The following is a 14,231-nucleotide window of genomic DNA, read 5'->3' as shown; positions in this document are numbered from 1 at the left end:
TAGGCCAAAATGCTCATTTACATTTTTCAATGTCAAACCATGTGAGATGCCAACATTAATCACTATTACTTTAATGATTAATTCTACAGTCTTCTTCTACCAGTTTCTAGACTTCAGCCACTGTTTCTTCATTCGTCTGATTTGGTCTTCCCTCTACTGGCTCATCTTTGAGGTTTCCCCATCGTTTCCTAAAATGATACATTCATCTAAAAACTGTTGTTTAATACGGGGCTGCATTGCCATAAACTATTGCAAAGCTTCAATGATTTGAGAAAAAGTCTACTTGAGTTTTGAGAAAAATTTGATATTAGCTCTGACCTCAAAGTTTTTTGTTTGGTTGGGTTTTTTTTGCAGTTTACAACACAAGCTTTATAGGAAGCAAAAAAAAAAAAACATTTTTCCATATTGTACTCAGTCCATAGAGCCCAGATTGGGGGTGCTCCTTTTAATCCTCAATTGAGTTCATGCTTTGCCACGGATCACGTTCTCCACAGCTCTGGTTACTTGATCAGCACTGAAGTTGTTCAGAGACATTCTTCTCTTGGCCAAATGCGTAGTGGGCTCAGAGCTTGGATTGTACATTAGAGCACTCGTGGATTACAATGGATAGGTCAGGGTTCGTCTTCTTCAGTTTCATGTACCTTTTCTCAATGAAGTCTCTGATGCCCTGGCTGCCAGGTGAGTGCTGGCATGAATGGATCTGAATGTGATCACACAGGGCCAGTTTTACTTCGGTCCCCCGACTTGCTGTGACCACCTCCATTCTCACTCATACAGAAACCCCCATCTAGTCCTGCAATCCAACCAATCGGGCACCCTCCAAGCTAAGCGAAATTCAATTGTTTTTATCTATGGCACAAAAAGTAGCCCTTTTTTTGTTTTCTGAAGTTGCTCTAACAAGACACATATATACACAGTGATTCCACAAGGAAATCACTGCAGCCTGGTATCACGAAAAAGTCCCAGGCTCATTTTCTACTGCAACGTCAGACTGCAATCAGACAGGGCAACTACCCACTGAGCTTTCCTGATTCTACTCCTTTACATATAAACCACTCCTACCCTTAAAGCGTAGTGGTTACAAATTGGGCTGCAAACCTCAAGGTCAGCAGTTCAAAACTACCAGCTGCTCCGCAGGAAAAAGATGAGGCTTTCGGCTCCCATAAAGATTTATAGCCTCGGAAAACCCTGTACAGGGTCGTTATGAGTTGGAACCAACTCCACGGCACATAACCACTACCACCACCCCTGAAATTAAGGATCTCTGGTAGCATACTGGTTATAAGTCAGGCTGCTAACCTCAAGGTCAGCAGTTCGAAGCTACTAGCTGTTCCATGCGAGAAAGATGAGGCTTTCTGCTCCCATAAAGATTTACAGCCTCAGAAACCCTATAAGGGGTGGCTGTGAGTCAGAACCAACTCCACGGCACATAACCACCACCACCCTTAGAATTGATTCCAAACAATAAGTGTTGGTCAGCAAACCACAAGGTCCACAGTTTGAGCCTGCCAGTTGCTCCGCAGGAAAAAGATGAGGCTTTCTGTTTCCGTGAAGATTTAAAGACTTGGAAACAGAAAGGGTTGCTATGAGTCAGAAGTTGCTTGGAAACTACACAGGGTTGCTATGAGCCAGAACTGACTCGACGGCACATAACAACAAAACCCTTAGACTAACTATCACATTCACACTGGCTGATGTCCTTACCATAATTCAATGCTTTAGTTCAAACATACACCTCCTTTACCAAGTCTTAAGTGACTCATTTCAGAGGAGGCAGTGCTTTCTTCCACGGTGAGCTCATACCTGCCCCATGTAAGTGGCCTTTATCATATGCTATTCTAGTCTCGGAGTCTTGGTGTGGTGCTGTACGATAAGTATTGAACTGCTAACTGAAAGGTTGTTGGTTCAAACACACCAGCCACTTTGTGAAAACCCTATGCAGTCAATATTAAGTCAGAACTGACTCAATGGCACTTAACAACAATATCCGAAAGAGCAAAGAACACTTGGTGGGAAGCATCTCAAGGGCAGAAACTATGTCATTCATGAAGAAGCATTCATGATGGGGTCTATTATGGCTTTTCATACAAGCACACTGCCATTGCATTAATTCCAACGCATAATGACCCTATTTAGGATTTCTGAAACTGTAAATCCTTATAGGAGCAGATAGCTTCATCTTTTCCTGTAGAGTGGCTAGTGAGTGGGAACTACCAACCTTGCAGTTACCAGCCTAACACTTAACCCACATCATGCCCCCGAGTTCCTCTGCTCAACAATTGCTCAACCACTATTTACTGAATTCAACTAATGAGACTGCACTGTGCTCTGATGTTAGTTCCTAGAGACCAATTACTCTGGGTACTGAGACCAATTCATATGACTGCCCAAAGAGGAGGAGTAAAGATTTCCAATGAAAAAAAGTAAAACTTAACTTGTATGATAGGGGATTGTTCTGGAATAAGTCATACAATAAGGATGAACTAATTAATGATTTGACTAAATTTATTATCTTTTAATTGCTCAAACGGAGCTCTGGTAGCGTAGTGGTTACGAATCGGGCTGTGAACCTTAAGGTCAGCGGTTCGAAACTACCAGCCACTCCGCGGGAGAAAGATGAGGCTTTCTACTCCTATAAAGATTTACACCCTCGGAAACCCTGTACAGGGTCGCTATGGGTTGGACCTGACTCAACGGCACTTAACAACAACAACAATTGCTCAAACATAATTGAAAGATTAGTAAAGGCAAAATATAAATTTCTCAGTGTGCTACCTAACTGGTTCTTACTGTATGTATAATAGTCAACGTTTTTAAGGATATTACACCTTTCAGTCTAAATGAAAATGCTTCTTTTCTAATTATAATATGCAACATTTTAAGGGCTTGTCAGCTACATGAATCTTGCCCTAATTTTAAACATAACTTAAAAGTAGAATAGACCTCCATTTAACTATATGTGAGGTAAATAAATGGTAGTGTGAATAGAGAAAATAAGTCTCCTGTTTTATTTAAGTACCACTGACATTACTGTCCTATGAATGTACCTACCAGGAATGGCACAGAAAGAACAAACAGGTTTATACATTAAAAACATGTCAATTATTTGATGACTACATGTCAAACAGAAAAACCGCCTGAAGAGTTCAGAAGTCTGTCACATCATATTTAGCATATATCTAATGGCATACAAATCATTTATCATAAATGTCTTTCTTTATATAGGTCAAGGTTGATACAGCTTTGTGTTTTGTATCTTACAGTTTAAAGAATACTCTAAATTCTATATTTTTTAACTTTTAATTTATGGGGAAGAAAACCCAAAACTTTGTATAAACTTAGATTAATGCTTGCTAATGCACAGAAGAAAAAAAGCTGGAACTTTCCTCTTACTATAAAAACAAAATAGTGTGGCCTCTGTTTCTTTTCTGATAAGAGTCTTAAATACCAAACAGTTAGCTGCATAATAACATTTACTGGCAGCCAGGCAGCCTGCTTAGCAGATATATAAAGCAGGTAAAAGGAGGAAAAGTTAATTTCTTGGCTGAATGATTCCATCGGTAGCTATAGGGCAAACCTGAAAGTCTTTTAGTAAAGTAGCAGTTGATTCTTCTATCAATCTGTAGCACACATACTCTTCCAAGGAAAGCATTAAATATGAAAATCATATCCCGTTATCATCTGTTTCCAGCTTTCAGCCCAGTAAGCTTTTCTTAATGAATGCTGCAGCCTAAGGAACAAGCACGCTGTTGGCTTTTCTGAATAATGGAGTGATGCTACGATTTTTGCTTATTACAATATCAACTGGCTGAGGGGGTTTCACACATAGTCACAAGTGACTACTCTTGCCAGCATGCTCCAAGTTATTACAAGATGTTTTTAGACATTTCATCTAAAAGAGCTTTACTGCTTTTAGTGAAGAAAACATCTATGGTCTTGAACAGAATCATTTATATGGAGATAGGCGGGAGGATTAGAAGCCTGCATTATGGCAGATACATAGCAGAATTTATTTAAGTATTTCTTGCCAGTCTTTTTGTCTGTCGCATAGATATGCAATCTTTTCTTTCTACTTTCTCTATAAAAAGGTTAAAATGTACAAAATCACATATACAAAGAAAATTACCAAAATAAATTTTGTTCACTTCTCATTTAAAATATTTATCCAACTAAACAACAAAAAAAATCTACAAAGTATTATTTAGAAATACACAATTTTACCTCCTAAGGCACTAAGGTTTTCTTTGGTTTCTATGTCTTTTAACCCCAAAGTGACTGCCTGTTAGCAAATCTACCTGAATAAACATTAAAGCAATACTTTATAAATTAAATAATCATTTAAGACTTAATCAAAAAGAGCTTTGTAATAAGATGATTATATTTAAAGCAATATTTTAAAAGATGAACACTCTAGAAAGCCTCTGTTGACATAAAGTATATAATTTTAATTTATTACCTTTCCACTGTCTTCATCTTTCAGTTCGCCTTTTATTCCCAGGCTATCTTTTGAGAGTAGATGTATTTTCTTGATCTGAGTTTCATATTCAATCTAAATATAAATAAAGTTTCATTATTTAGTGGCTACTATTACAACTGGAATTCTGGTGTAGGGCTGTGAAATTAGCACTGGACTGCAAGGTCAGTTTGAACCAAAAGGTCAGTGTTTCAAACTCACCAGCCACTACTTGGAAACTCTATACAGGGTTACTATGAATTGGAACTGACTCGACAGCACTTAACAACAATTATTACAACTGGGAACTGCAGTGACCCTGTAGGATAAATACTGGACTGCAAATCACAAAATCGGCTGTTCAAACCCACCAGTCACTTCAAGGAAGAAAGATGAGGCTTTCTGTTCCTGCAAAGATTTACAGCCTCAAAAACCCTATATAGGGTCACGATGAGTTAGAATCAACTTGATGGCACCTAACAACAACAATAACAATCATTACAACTAGTATTTCTCTATATATGTTGTTGTTGTTAAGTGCCGTCGAGTCAGTTCTGACTCATAGCAACCCTGTATAGGGTTTCCAAGGAGCAGCTGGTGAGGTTGAACTGCCAACCTTGTGGTCCAAATCAACCTTTCGGTCCAGTGCTTTTGCCCACAGTGCCGCACCGGGACTCCTATCAATATATATTGCAGTCTTTATAGAATAAAAAGAACAATAATGTAAAAGTGGAGTCCCGATGTGGCACTGTGGGTTAATGCGCCAGACTGCAAAGCTGTTTCAACCACAAGGTCGGCGGTTCAAGCTCACCAATTACTCCTCAGAAACACTATACAGGGTCACTATGGGTCAGAACCGACTCAATGGCACTAACAACAACAACAAAGTAAAAGTTGATGTTGCCAGGAAATTTAACTTATCTTAGAAAATAAGCAATTTAAGAAAATTAAAAATTTTTATTTAAGAAAATTTAATTTAATAAAGAAAAAAAAAGTTAAATTATATAAAATGATATATAATTTTTAAAATAAAGTTTTGTGGAGTTTTACTTAAACTTTTATCAATTTAGGGAATTAAACTTCTACATAGATAAAATGGCAATACTTGCATTATGCTATCATGAAAATCCAGCTATTTTAATAAGTAAGCAGCACATTAGACTGATTTGTTTGAAAAGCTTTGTCTTAAACAAAGTGGAAAAAAATCAATCTCACTTCTTTATCTTTATAATAGCTAAATAATATCATGGTCCTACTAGCTGCAACAGAGTATACTATTTGCTTAATTGTCAACTTAAAACAAGTTCCACTTTCTGTACATAAAAACACATTGTAGGCATTGATGATCACCACCACAAGAATCAAGCTTTCTCTGATGCAAAATACTGTATGAAGATGTCTGCACCATTACACTATAATTGATGAAAGTGATTCAATCATAAAATTACTTTCTGAAAAGCAAAGCATAAAAGGCACTTTGATTCAATAAGTTACCCATTAAAGCCTTCAAAAAGTCCATCACAGATAAGTATCGGAATTATTTTCTAAATTAGGTATTTGATGCACTGCAATTAGAAACATACCTATGAGATAATTAAATTAGGAGTCTGTTCTCTTAGTCTCAGTCTGAACATAAAATAGGCCTGAGTTGGTTTCTCACACAGAGTGAAAAGGCAATACTAACCAAAGTTGATTTGTTTTCCTTAAAATATCTTAAAAGGTGCTCCATTTTTAATAAGAGGCAGGATTTTTTTCTCTAGCAGAATGCTCTAGTAGATGGCAACAATTATCTAAAATAGATATGTGATTAAATAACAGTTTTATAAGACCAGTACATATTATGAAAAGGTAAAGCAAACCAAGATAAGAAAGAGGCAATTAAGAAAATGCAATTTATATTGCTCTGTTTTACAGCTACTCCTTTTGAGCTCATACATATTTAATCTTTAACCCCAAGCTCTTTACACATACCCACTTTACAGAATCCAATGATAATTATCCTTAAAAAGAGGTGGGAGATGAGTTACAAAATAAACATATTAGAGGTTAGTTTAAAACACGTTTTCCTGTAGTTAAAAATGTAACATTATGCGCTTTGAATCAGTTATACACATGCACTGGGCACTACACCTGATTGTGTCATTGTGGGATCATTCAGGAGCCATAACTTCCAAAGACAGAGCACGTTTTCTTGGAAACTTAAGGGTTTTATTCAACTCATTTTACCAAAGCATTAAGGAAATTGTAACACCATAGGACTTCATAAAGAAAAATAAGACAAGTATCTTTAAGAGCCCAATTAAGATGGCGCTCAAGAAAACTGAAAAACTTACTAAGTTGTAGGTGCTCTTTTCTGAATTAATGATGCATCTATACACTGTACAATATATTTTGAAATGACAACTTACTATGATAAATTGATGACTGATGTAAACTGTAATTCTGCACACCCTGGGACATAAAAACACTTTGCTTTCATTACCTTTCATTTATACTTATACTTTATATTATTCTTCAAATCTACCTCCTTAAAACTTGAGAGCAGGGATTTTCAACTGTGTCCTGCAGGATAGTGAAGCTCCCTCATCCCATTTTCTCTTCTACCTATATTTAAGCAAATGGTTCTACTACCTTAAAAAGTTTGGAAATTATAGAAATAAATCTTTCCAAAGTTTTCCCAGTTAAAAATGTCTGATATAATGTCACAGTGTATTCTCTTCTGCATCAACTTATCTGTTGATAAGCTCTTCTTTCAAGTTGTATTCCTAATTTCTTTTCCCATTTGGTACATGTGCTTATTTTGCTTCCACAATATATCAGGGCTTCTACTACATTCTTTCCCCCTGGTCCTGTTCCTTTCCTGTCACAAGGACTATACTTCTCACTATCAAATGTGCTGCTTCGGGTGCCAAACTCCTCATGCCCCCAAACCATCTCTGGATCTGAAACCCTTCTAAAGATAAGACTTTACTTCCCCTCTTGGGAAATCTGTGAATTGGCCCAATTTGTTCCATTCGTTATTGCTTTGAGCTTGATGCAACCAACCTACCTAAATTCAGGAGGACCTTCTGATTCACTTTCTACCATGCAAAAGCAATTTATTTCAGCTCAATTACTGGAATCTGTTGATGATCTGGAGTGGTAGGAAGAAGAGACAGAGATTCTGGCAGATCTTTCAGCTCTTCCTGGTGTGGTGTTATGGGTTAATGTGCCAGACTGCAAAGCTGTTTGAAGTGCGAAGTCAGCAATTCAAGCTCACCAGTTGCTCCTTGGAAACCCTATACAGGGTCATTATGGATCAGAACTGACTTGATGGCACTTAACAACAACATACATAAAATTTGTTTCATTTTTCGCTTTGTTTCCTTCTTTTCTTCTGTATTATTAGTCTTTCAATTCCCTCTCTTCACATTACCACTTGCTTAATGTGTCACTTAAATGGAAACCTGTAATTTACAAAAAAATACCTTTTTTTTTAAATCACAGATTTCCTTTAGTCAGTAGTCGTTGGGATTATACAACTACTTCTCAGTTACAGTATACGTAAATAACTGAACTAAAGAGACATCGATTAGATGTCCTAGCATCTGGCACTAGTGGAAGGAATGGGTACAATTACATAAATTGACCATTTTGACTCTGGTGATTATCAGAGAAAGGACTAAGATTCAGTCTCTTGTTTCCTACCCTACTATTTTTTTACAATATGTGAATATAGGCTTTCTTTAAGATGAAAAATTGTTACCAATAAATATATATAATAAATAAATTGAAACATTTATTCAACTATACATAGTAACAAACAAGACACCTATTGTTGTTAGGTACCATCGAGTCGGTACTGACTCATAGCGACCTTCTGCATAGCAGAACGAAACACTGCCCGATCCTGAGCCAACCTCACTACTGTTGTCACACTTGAGTCCATCGACACTGCCACTTGGCCAATCCATCTCAAACAAGATACTAGGTTAATTAAAAAAAAATTTTTTTTAATGGAATTTGCTATAGACGTTAACAGCTGGAAGGCTGCATGTGGAGAGGGCACATTGCCCTGCCCTTAATGGCTGTCACAATGATGAGCAGAAATCAAATGAAAGCACAAAAGGTCTGTCCTTCTCAAATTTTATCCCCTATAGGCACACTCCATCCATACTGGTATGCAACATTTGATGCCACCAGCAGCCACTCCGCAGGAGAAAAATAAGTCTTTCTGCTCCTACAAAGATTTAAAAGCCTCAGAAATGAAATTTAAAAGCCTCGTTATGAGTAGGAACCATCTCCACAGTACTTAACCAGCAACCACAACACAGGCACATACAACCTCATGGAATGTTCAACATCTTTAATGTGACATAGATAATGACATTGGATCTTCAGAATGCCTCTAACTACTAAAAACAAATGTTTCCTGGGAAGGTATAATATGGGGTTATAGTCAATATCACATTAGTGCTCACACAGTAATACACACAGTTCATTAAAAAACAATAGGAAAAAAAAATGGAGACACAAAATTGCAGTTAAGTGGGTAGGTCTCAGCACTTACCTAGTGAATACTTACTAAATGCTTATTACTGAATACTTTCACTTTTTAGTGAGAGTACTGAAATACTAAGATAAGGAACTCTGTGATGTGAGAAGGCAGAGCTATAAACATAATACCATGAAGGAAGTGCTTTCTGATATAACACAAACCTAAGGTCTTCTAGTTGAAGGAGGTATGAGATAATGTGATGCTTACAAGGAAATGTAAACTGTTCAGCAGGTTTAAAGCACTGTGAGTGCAAAGGAGGAAATGTGAAAGTAAGAGGAAAAAGTGAGCACACATGCATGGGTAGAAGATAAAGATATAGAGAGACAGTGAACGGCATGGAGATGAAAGACATGAAGGGGAAAAGATGGAATGACAGGGGTGAGGAGACTGGGGATTGGGGAAGAGACAGAAATAGAGGAAGAGAAAAGATAGGAGGAAGATGGGGATGGAGGAATAATGGTAGGGGAAGAGAGAATGTACACTTCTGTATATCTGTATGAGACAGAGAGGCAAAGAATATGAGTGTGCATGGGGGAAGGGGAGGTGTCACAGGATTAAGGCTGGGAGTGGCTAGTAGGCCAAGACCATATCTTGATAAATCCTGTGGCCACATTAAGACATCTGGGCTTTGTTCTGAGTCCGAGTAAGCACTCAAGGATGTTAGGCAGTGGAGAGACATACCCAGATGATGACTGCTGCCCAGTAGGTCCCTCCCCTACATGCCTGGACATGGAAGTCCTATGACTAGCAATGTAGTGAAGGACACTGAAACATATGCTAGCAATACTCTGTTCAGGTCCCTGGGACCTTTCTGCTCCTGAGTCCCAGTATCTGTGCCTTATGCCTAAGGCTCTTTCAGAGTCTGAAGAGGTTTTTCTGTCCACAAGAGCGAGTAGCTAATCCCTCACAGCCAGCACTCCTTCCTCAGCAGTCCTCAATCAATAATTTTGAGGAGCCAGTGTTTGCACATCCCAAATGTTCTGAACCATTTGCCAGCGTTTTCCTGTATTAAGAAGCACCATTGTCAACTATGCTGTTGTTGTTGTTAAGTGTTGTTGAGTTGGTTCCAACTCATAGTGACCTGGTATAGGGTTTCCAAGGAGAGGCTGGTGGGTTTAAACTGACCACCTTGCAATCCAATGCATTATACTGCAGCACAACAGTAATACTCCCATTGCCAACTAGGAGAGTTAGCTAAGTAGTACACTCTGTACCAGTTAGCAGCTCCCCGTTCCTTAGTCTTACATACTTCTCTACTATTCTTCCTTAGACTCCCCAAATAAACCATTGAAATTTGAATCAATGTCTCGAGATCTGTTTCAGGGAGAAACTTAAATTAGACAAGGCTCAAGGGAAGAAATGAGAAGGTACAAGAGCTGAACAGAAAATTTCAAAGGTCAGCTCAAGAAGAAAAAGTCAAATATTACAACACAATGTGCAAAAATCTGGAGTCACAAAACCAAAAGGGAAGAACATGCTCAGCATTTCTCAAGCTGGGGGAACTGAAGGAAAAATTCAAACCTCAATTTGCGTTACTGCAGGATTCTCTGGGCGAATTACTGAATGATGCAGAAAGCATCTAAAGAAAATGGAAGGAATACACAGTCACTGTACCAAAAGGAAATGTTCAACAGTTTCAAGAGGTAGCATATGATCAAGAGCCAATGATACTGAAGGAAGAAGTCCAAGGTGCACTGAAGGAATTGGCAAAGAACAAGGCACAGGAATTGATGGAATAAAAACTGAAATCTTTTAAGAAAGTGAGGTGGCACTGAAAGCACTCACTCATCTCTGCCAAAAATTTGGAAGACAACTATCTGGTCAACTGATTGGAAGCAATCTATATTTGTGCCCATTCCAAAGAAAGGTGACCCAACGGAATACGGAAATCACTGGACAGTATCTTTGATATCCCATGCGAGTCAAGTTTTACTAAAGGTAATACAGAAATGGCTGCAAGCATACATTGACAGAGAACTTCCAGAGGTTCAAGCCAGATTCAGAAGAGGACATGGAACATCCTACGTGATAGCGTAGAGGGATATCACTGCTGATGTCCGATAGATCTTGGCTGAAAGCAGAGAATACCAGAAAGATGTTTACCTGTGTTTTAGTAACTATGCAAAGGCTTTTGATTGTGTGGATAATGACAAGCTATGGATAACATTGCGAAGTATGAGTATTCCGGAACACTTAATTGTGCTCATGAGGAATCTGTACATGGACCAAAGGCAGTTGTTCAAAAAGAGCATGGGAACACTGCATAGCTTGAAATTAAGGTGTGTGACAGGTTGTCTTCTTTCACCATACTTATTCAACCTGTATGCTGGTTTATATGAAGAAAAATGTGGCATCAGGATTGGAGGAAGACTCATTAACAACCTGTGACATGCAGATGATACAATCTTGTGCTTGCTGAAAATGAAGACGATTTAAATTACTTACTGATGAAGATCAAAGAGCATAACCTTTGGTATGGACTGCATCTCAATGTCAAGAAAACAAAAATCCTCACTACTAGACCAATAAACAACATTCTTATCAACAGAGAAGAGACTGAAGTTTTCAAGGACTTCATTCTTCTTGGATCAACCATCAACATTCACGGAAACAGCAGTCAAGAAATCAAATGATGTATTGCATTAGGCAAATGTACTGCACAAGACCTTTTTAATGTGTTGAAGAGCAAGGATGTCAGCTTGCAGACCAAGGTGCAACTGACCCAAGCCATGGTATTTTCAATAACCTCATATGCATGCAAAAGTTGGATAATGAATAAGGAAGACTGTAGAAGAATTGATGCAGTTGAGTTATGGTGTTGGAGGAGAATATTGGAAGTGCCATGGGCTGCCAAAAGAACAAACAAATCTGTGTTGGAAGAAGTGCAGCCAGAATGCTCCCTGGAGGCCAGGATGGCCAAACTTCATCTCTCATATTTTGGACCAGTTAGGAGGGACCAGTCCCTGGAGAAGGTGATCTTGTTTGGTAAGGTGGAGGGTCAGAGAAAAAGAGGAAGACCCCCAATGAGATGGATTAGCAAAGTGGCAGCATCAATGGGCTCAAGTGTGGCAACATTTGTGTGGTTGGCTCAGGACCGGGCAGTGTTTCATTCTGTTGTGCATAGGGTCGCTATGAGTCAGTACCGACTCGATGGCACTTAATAACAACAACAAAGGGAACTCAAAGGAGCTCTGGTAACGCAGTGGTTACAAGTCGGGGTACTAACGTCAGGGTCAGCAGTTTGAAACTACCAGCCATTCCATGGGAGAAAGATAAAGCTTTCTGCTCCCTTAAACATTTACAACCTCGGAAACTCTACACAGGGTCACTATGAGTCAGAACCAATTCCATGGCACACTACCACCACCACCAAGGGAACCCGAGAAAAGGTGCTTTAAATTAAGACCAGCTGGAGTCCCTTCTAAGTAGCCCTGGTGCTACAATAGCTAAAAATTCAAACTTTAAGTTCAAGTGCACCAGCTGCTCCACTGGAGAAAGATGTGGCAGTCTGCTTCTGCAAAGATTTACGCATTTAAAATTCCTGTGGGCCACTTCTACTCTGTCTTTAGGGTCACCACTACGAATCAGAAACAATTTTGGGGCCCATTCTACAAAAGTAGCTAATGAGGACAACTATGAGGGGGAAGGCAGAAAGAGTGAAAGGTCACAATCCTCACAGTAATGGTAATAATAATTCTACATTCTTGAATTAAGTCTATTCAGACTCTTTATCCATCTGGCAAGTAGCAAGACAGCCACAACACAATATTCTCTAAACTATATAAGACATCAATATCCTTAAAAGCCCTGAAAGTTATTTTATGTCTCCAAACATTATAAAACGAGTTTCAAGTTATTTTAGCTTTTAGCCAACAATAAAATATTCTAACATTATCTAACAGGTCGGTCAAGCCTTACAAAAAGAAGTTCACTTAGTATAAATTGAGCAAAAACATGACTCCTACAACTGCTACTTCTTCATCACTTGTCTGTCAGTTTGTCGTACTATGTGGCTTGCAGGTTGTTGTGATGCTGAAAGCTATGCCAACAGTATTTTAAATACCAGCCAATACTGTCACCCAAAGTAGACAGGTTAAAGCTGAGCTTACAGACAAGTGAGACGAGGAAGAAGGAGAAGTAGACCACTTCTGAAAGGTTACTGTTCCTGCTAAGTGCCATCGAGTAGGTTCCCACTTATAGTTACCCTACACAGGATTTCCCAGGAGCGGGTGGTGGGTTTAAACTGGCCACTTTGCACTTAGTAGTCTATTGCTTATCCCACAACATCACACAAAGACCACCGATAACCTTATAAATAGCAGTGGAACATTGCCAGATATAGTGCCAGAAGATGAGCCCCTCAGTTGGAAGGCACTCAAAATATGTCTGGTGAAGAGCTGCCCCCTTAAAAAGAATAACCATGACGACATAAATGGAATAAGGCTTTTGGAACGTTCATTTGCTGATGGGGCATCACTCAAACAGAGGAGAAACACCTGCAAACATTCATTAATAATCAGAACCTGGAACATACAAATATGAATTTAGGAAAATTGGAAGTTGACAAAAATGAAATGGATTGCATTAAGAATGATATCCTAAACATTAGTGAGCTGAAATGGACTGGTATTAGTCATTCTGAATCTGACAATCATATGGTTTACTACATGGAGAAGGAAAAATTAAGAGAAATAGTGTTGTATTCATCATCAAAAAACATTTCAAGACCTATCTTGAATGTACAGTACAAGGCTGTCTCTTAAAGGATGATGATATTCATATGGCAACAGGGAACACCAGTTAATACTACTATTATTCAAATCTATACACCAACCACTAAAACAAGTGATGATGAAATTGAAGAGTTCTACCAACTTCTTCAGTCTGAAATTGATCAAACATGCAAACAAGATGTACTGATAATTACTAGTGATTGGAATGTGAAGGTTATAAACAAAGAAGAAAGATCAACAGTTGGAAATTATGACTTTGGTGATACAAAGAATGCTGGCGATCATATGACAGAATTTTACAAGACCAGTGATTCTTTATTGCAAATACCTGTTTTAAACAACATAAAAGGGACTCACCATATAGAATACACAGAAATCAAACTGATTCTATCTGTGGAAAGAGATGATGTAAAAGTTGCATATCATCAGCCAAACCAAGACCATCAACTGCTCATGTGCAAATTCAAACTGAAATGGAAGAAAATTAAAACAAGCCGATGAGAGACAA

General features: G+C 38.3%; 1 protein-coding gene and 1 pseudogene across 1 annotated transcript in view; both read right to left on the bottom strand.

The window, feature by feature from the left end:
- Nucleotides 1-14,231, bottom strand: part of PLK1S1 (polo-like kinase 1 substrate 1) — a 239,786-nt gene that overhangs the window by 190,549 nt on the left and 35,006 nt on the right. The window contains exon 4 of the mRNA XM_006860749.1: nucleotides 4,457-4,549. Coding sequence (XP_006860811.1) covers nucleotides 4,457-4,549 — 93 coding nt within the window. The remainder of the gene's footprint in view (nucleotides 1-4,456; nucleotides 4,550-14,231) is intronic.
- LOC102823305 lies at nucleotides 463-763 on the bottom strand (annotated as a pseudogene).

This window comes from Chrysochloris asiatica, unplaced genomic scaffold, assembly GCF_000296735.1.
Source record: "Chrysochloris asiatica unplaced genomic scaffold, ChrAsi1.0 scaffold00039, whole genome shotgun sequence".
NCBI lineage: Eukaryota > Metazoa > Chordata > Mammalia > Afrosoricida > Chrysochloridae > Chrysochloris > Chrysochloris asiatica.
This window is presented reverse-complemented; position numbering and strand designations above follow the sequence as displayed.